General features: G+C 27.7%; 1 protein-coding gene across 1 annotated transcript; it reads left to right on the top strand.

The window, feature by feature from the left end:
• Nucleotides 1–812: 812 nt before the first annotated feature.
• LOC123270557 (2-oxoisovalerate dehydrogenase subunit beta, mitochondrial) lies at nt 813–5,923 on the top strand. The gene is made up of 8 exons (XM_044736669.1): nt 813–966; nt 1,048–1,125; nt 1,207–1,409; nt 1,503–1,658; nt 3,270–3,441; nt 3,581–3,726; nt 5,520–5,606; nt 5,704–5,923. Exons 1-8 carry the CDS (start codon nt 840–842, stop codon nt 5,842–5,844), a joined length of 1,110 nt encoding a protein of 369 aa, XP_044592604.1. The 5' UTR covers nt 813–839; the 3' UTR covers nt 5,845–5,923.
• The last annotated feature ends 362 nt before the right edge of the window (nt 5,924–6,285 follow it).

Raw genomic sequence — 6,285 nt, 5'->3', positions numbered from 1 at the left:
TTTTTGTACAGTATATTCGGTGTATTAGCTTTGTCTTCCGAGTTCTCTAACATGTGACGTTCGATATTGCATTTGAAATCTTCCCATGGAGGAATAGGTTGGTATTGTCTTGGTATGACGCTAATGTCTTTTAGTCTAGCATCTTTTTTAATGTTTTTTACCCTGTGGAGTAGAGGAGTAGGTAATTGAGGGTGCTTGTGTAGTTTTATGTCAGTTTTGGTAAACTCTACTTGTTCGTGAAGTTTTGATCCAAATGTTTTGACTTGTTATTTTGAATTATCAAATTTAATTCTTAACACACCAATAAAAAAATTGAAGAATTCATTAAGTGTTAATTCATTTACTTTTAAGCAATTTGTTCATTTATTAGATATAACTTAAGATTTTTTAACTTATAAAAATATTTTTTTAAGGAAAGTACATATTTATTAACATTTAGTTAATGTTTATTAATAGTTAACAAATTTTAATTAGTAAATAATTTATTAACTATTATAAAATATTTATTAAATCATCTAACATTGAAAAATCATTAATTAACAATTAATAATGCTTATTAAAAATTAACAAATCCTTCTATCAGTATAATAATAATGATAATAATAATAAAATAAAAACCACTACATTAAGAGGTCAAATGTGAATACCAGTATTAAAAGATACCGTATGTAAATGTATACAAATTTTTATCACAGCTACAACTCGAGCGCAGATATATAATAAAACACAATTAATTACAAATACGAATACTTATTACTTACACATAAGTAAATACTGTAAATGTAAATACACATGCGATTATCAACTGGGCACTTGTCAGACACTAGTATTTTTCGAGCATGATTCCAAGCAAGTTGTACGCGTATAATTACATGAGCTTGCTGAGAAATTTATTGAGAAAAAAGTCTCTTAATTTGGTTCGTAGCTTGCATTTTTCGTTTGTACCAGACAAGAAATCCTACGATGGTAATTCAAAACTTGTTGTATTGTATTTATTATTTATAAATGATTCATAATTAACCATTAATTGATATAATTTTGTCTAAGGTGAGACCAAAAAGATTAATATGTACCAGGCGATTAATGACGCGCTGGGCATCGCGCTTGAAAAAAACTCTAATTCAGGTAATACAGAAGTTCAGTTAATTGAAAATGATAATTTTTTTAACCTTTATTACTAATTAATTCTTATTTAAAATATTGTAGTAATTTTTGGCGAAGACGTCGCATTTGGTGGCGTATTCCGTTGCACAGTTGGCTTAAAAGATCGGTTTGGCAATAACCGAGTTTTCAACACTCCGTTATCTGAACAAGGAATCGTTGGATTTGGAATTGGACTCGCTAATCAAGGTGTTACTGCGATCGCCGAAATTCAATTTGCTGATTACATTTATCCAGCATTTGACCAAGTAACTAAAATTAAAATTTTAATTAATTGTTATTATTAATTTTTTATTGGAGAAGAAATTATATTAATTGATAATTGTTGTTAATATTTACAGCTGGTAAACGAGGCAGCTAAAATCCGATACCGAAGCGGCAATCTCTTTGATTGTGGGAAGCTAACAGTACGAGCACCTTGTGGAGCTGTTGGACATGGAGCTCTCTATCATTCGCAGAGTCCAGAAGCTTATTTTGCCCACACACCTGGTCTTAAGGTAAGTATTTTTATTATTCACTCAAAAATTCAAACAAAAAGTTAAATTTTTTTATTATTTAATTAAAAAATAAACTATGATAAAAAAAAAATACTTATAAAAATTCGCACTTTAAATTTTTACTAAATTTTTTTAACTTTAATTTAATTAGTAAAAAAAATTTTTTTAATTTTCAGATATCTTTTAATTTCAGTATTATTAAGATTTTCACTATTCTCGCAATTTTCATATTCTGACTGAACCTAACTTTTTTTTTATTTAAAAAATAATTTATTTCAAAGAAACGTTTTCAAAAAATTGCGTACTTTTTTTTTTAATTCTTTCATGAGTAATTTTCGAAAATTTTTCTTATAATAATTTGTTAGTTAGAAGAAATTCTAAAAACTGACAGATGTTTTTTTCTTTTTCTTTTTAAACAATGTTATTAATAGTTTTCAATTAAATATTTTTAATTTTTACAAAAAATTTATTATGTGATTTATAAAGTTGATCATTCTTCGCTTGGCTCAACTATTTCATACTTTGATTTATTTTTATACATTTGATAGTTTTACTTTTTCATTTTGTTTCTTATTTATGATTGATCCATGGATTTTGGATTGTTTTAAAAGATGTCTACATGATTTAATATGTCTTTAAAGAATCTCGTTGAATGTTCGTACACAATTCATTTTACTTCCGGTGACAGATTATTTTTTTTAATCATTTAAATTATTATTTCTAACTACCTAGTCTCAGTATTACTCAACAGATGGTGCCTCTGACTGAATTATTGTTATAAAATTAACCTGAATAATAGTGTCGTTAACAGGCGAGACCATCTTTTTCTCGCTTTGCTCTCACGGAGTTCAACGGAACTATCTCTGTCGCACTCCCAACAGTAGAGCAATTGCAGTTTCGATTGGTTTCACGAAACGAATGAAATTTTTGAAAAAAAACGCTTTGTGGTGAAATAGTTTATTAAATTATCTATTATCTCTAAAAACGTTTTTTCAAAATTTCCATTCGTTTCGTTAAGCCGATTGAAACTGCAATCATTGGTCTCGGCTGTTAAAACCTTACAGAAGTTTATTAACGATATTGATATTTTTATTTAATTAGAATCTTTATAAGCATAGACTGTTTGTTTGTTTTTTTTTTTTTTTTTTTTTTTTTAAAAAAAAAAAAAAAAGGAAAAATTAAAAATGTTAAAATGTTAATTGTTGCGGAATTGTGATATTAAGGATAATGTATTTTAAATTATTGTTTTTGATTTCATACTGGTACAAGTAACTGTGTAGTCAAAGTAAATATTGTTTAATTTAAAGACCGCCTGTGATATGAAATAAGATTTAACTGACCCATATGCCGACGAATGGTAATTGTAATTGTACTGTTTATTGTTATAACTATGTATCAGTTGGCTGCATTGGTTTTTACCAGGGCCTTTATTTCAATAAGAAAAAAAAAAAAAAAAAAATATAAAATTTACTTGCAGAAATCAGATGTTGATTGTTAGTTATTCCTTGCTGTTTATTGCCATAATTACTGATCATTGATCAATGATTGATAATCAATTATTATGATTGATGATTAATGATTTGAATAGTCACAAGTATTTGTTGTAAATAGATCGTAGTTCCTCGAGGACCGATTCAAGCAAAAGGTTTGCTACTGAGCTGCATCGATGATCCAGATCCTTGTTTGATATTCGAACCAAAGGCTCTCTACCGCATTGCCGTGGATGATGTTCCTATAGACAACTTCAAAGTACCCATTGGAAAAGCTGAAATCGTAAGAGAAGGTAATTCAATGTAAGATGTAAAATGTAAATAACTAATTTAATAAATTAGATATTAGATATCCCATCGAGGCAATTTGTCAATGCATGATTGTGATTGATCAGATAAATTTATGACAAATGATTAATGGTTTACTCTCAGGTGATTCAATAACGCTGGTTGGATGGGGTAGTCAAGTGCATGTTCTACTCGAGACTGCTGATATTGTCCAAGAGAAACTCGGCGCTTCTTGTGAAGTCATTGATCTCATGTCTATTCTTCCGTGGGATATCGAGACTGTTTCCACGGTAATTTTTGTTTTCTTATGACTTATGACATGATTATCTGATGTCTTATTGAAGTTTTACAAAATATAACTTTTATTGTCCTTTCTTCTTTTTAAATGCTACTGACCCTGCGTAGATCGCGTAATGAGTGCAGCGCCGCCTTTTTTACATTTTATTATTTTTTTTACTAATATTTTAAAGGAAAGTTTTGAAAAAAAATTTAATTCTTTCTTTGAATATTTCTAAAAATTTTAGTCCAATTAAGGTAGTACTACCAGTTTTAGAATTGACGTTCAGAATTTAATGAAATATTGCATATTGGTACTTTATAATATCATAATTAAGTAGTAAAATTTTTGGAAGCCTAGCGAGTCCTGAAAAAAAAGATATTAATATTTACATATTTTTGCCTTTACCATTGATCCTTATGGAAAATCAAAGACTTTATTTTATTTCACAAAACTGGACGTTCAGATTCTTATAAAAATTAAGACAACGAGAGTAAATAACATCTAGAACATATTTAATAACAATCAGTATGGTTTTCGAGGATATGAGAATATTTATTAATAAAAAACATTCAAAATGTATATCTGTCTCTCTTTCTCCAACGTGATTTAGTATAGGGAAATCTACTACGTTAATCAAATAAGGTTAGATTTTGGGATTTGACTCTTGTGGTAACGATAGTACTACCTTAATATGTCCTAAAATGTTCTAGAAAAATTTATCAGAATGTAAAGTATACTTATGTACTGATAAATAGTATATTACATACCTAGGGAAGTAAAGTAAGAAATGTCTCAGATCACATGTAATTGTTGGCTGAGGCGAAGCCGAGGTCAACAAACATGAGTGATCTGAGGCTTTCTTATTTACTTCCCGTAGAGTGTAATACACTAAATTAACTGTTAATAAATTGATTTGGAAACAAATTATTCATTTATTAAATACATCTAAATATTTGTTTATCACAAAAGTACATTTATTAACAGTTAATTAATTTTTTTTTTGGAGTGAATATGTTAACAGAAAGATATGAAGATTCATAATAAATTCATTTCTAAATTTATAAAGCTATAATTTTTTATAATGAGGCTTATTAAATATTAACAAATTTTTCTGTAAGTGGATAAAAAAAAATTACTTTGTCTGGGATTTAAACCCTTGACCTTTAAAAATTTTTCAGTGAAGTTAAATACCCAAATTGTAGAATTTTAACTACAAGAACTGTAGCCACCTAGCGGAAACTTTTTAAATAACTTCTTGATCCAATCCATTTAACTTTTTATTTTAAATTGTTAATATTATTTCGTAACACATTGATAGTAAAATTTATTAACTAATAATAAATTCATTTATTTGGAAACAATTTATTAATTTATTAAATATTAATAAATATTTTTCGAAAAAGAGTCATTTCTTCAGATAAAAAAATCTACTCGGAAATTTTAAAAAATATACGTTCTTTTGTCAAGAAAATAAATTTTAAATAAAAAGTGTTTTCTTTCTCAGTAGTGTGCATCGAGAATATAACTATTCTCTTTTCTCCATATAATCAACAATCGGATTGTAAATTAGCATTAATGGTGATTGGATATCGATGCATTAGATCTATGATCTATGATTTATATATACTTTGTATTGAGCATTAATGCAAAGTGCATTCTTGTAACGTACAGCTGATCCGCGAAAGTAACTTCATCGAATAAAAAATACATTCGTAAATACCAGCTGCTAATAGTCAGTGTTTAAAATTTTATATTATTTATTGTTCGTACTGTCTACTTAATCATTATTTATTAAACTTTTAGTCTGCGAAAAAAACTGGACGAGTTGTTATTGCGCATGAGGCGCCACTCACTAACGGATTTGGGAGTGAAATAGCTGCGACCATCCAGGTATTTTTTTCTTCTATTTATTTTTATTTGGTTTATCTTATTTATCTTGTTTGTGTTTATTATGTGGGTAATAATTATTTTTTGTTGTTGTTGACAGGAAGCTTGTTTTTTACATCTCGAAGCTCCCGTTCAAAGAGTAACTGGTTGGGATACTCCCTTTCCTCTTATATTCGAACCGTTTTATCTTCCTGATAAATGGCGTTGTTTTGACGCGATAAAGAAGACTTTGAATTTCTAATTTTTTTCCAAAAATGAGAATCTAGTGAAAAAGAAGAAATGTAATTTTTATAAATAAATAAATTACTCATGGAATCAATATTATGAATTAAAAAGTTTGGAAAATCCAAAAGTGCACAACTCATTACGCGCATTAAATTTTTAATAAAAATGTATTGATAATAGAAGAGTAAAGTGAAAAAGAAAGAAATTTATTAGTGGAAATTATTGATGAAATTCATAATTCAAATATTTTACGGTGTTTTTCGAACTCAACTCAGCTCCAGCTATTATTATAACGCGCATGCACATTAGGAACAAAAGAGTGTTAAAAAAATTTAAATGATAGATTTTTTGTAAAATTATCGTATTTTCAAGCTATAAATATTTTTCTATTGCGAAGGTGGGAACAAATTTGGGAATTTGTTATGATTTTACTTGATTTTAGAACACTGAATGAATT

The sequence above is a fragment of the Cotesia glomerata genome, linkage group LG8, assembly GCF_020080835.1.
Source record: "Cotesia glomerata isolate CgM1 linkage group LG8, MPM_Cglom_v2.3, whole genome shotgun sequence".
Lineage (NCBI taxonomy): Eukaryota > Metazoa > Arthropoda > Insecta > Hymenoptera > Braconidae > Cotesia > Cotesia glomerata.
Note: the sequence above shows the minus strand (reverse complement) of the source record. Positions and strands in the feature narration are given on the sequence as shown.

Coding starts and splice junctions, on each gene's coding strand:
- LOC123270557 (XM_044736669.1), top strand. CDS start 840: ATGATTCCAAGCAAGTTGTACGCGTATAATTACATGAGCTTGCTGAGA. Junction 1,126..1,206: donor TGAAAAAAACTCTAATTCAG/GTAATACAGAAG, acceptor AAAATATTGTAG/TAATTTTTGGCGAAGACGTC. Junction 3,442..3,580: donor AGCTGAAATCGTAAGAGAAG/GTAATTCAATGT, acceptor GTTTACTCTCAG/GTGATTCAATAACGCTGGTT.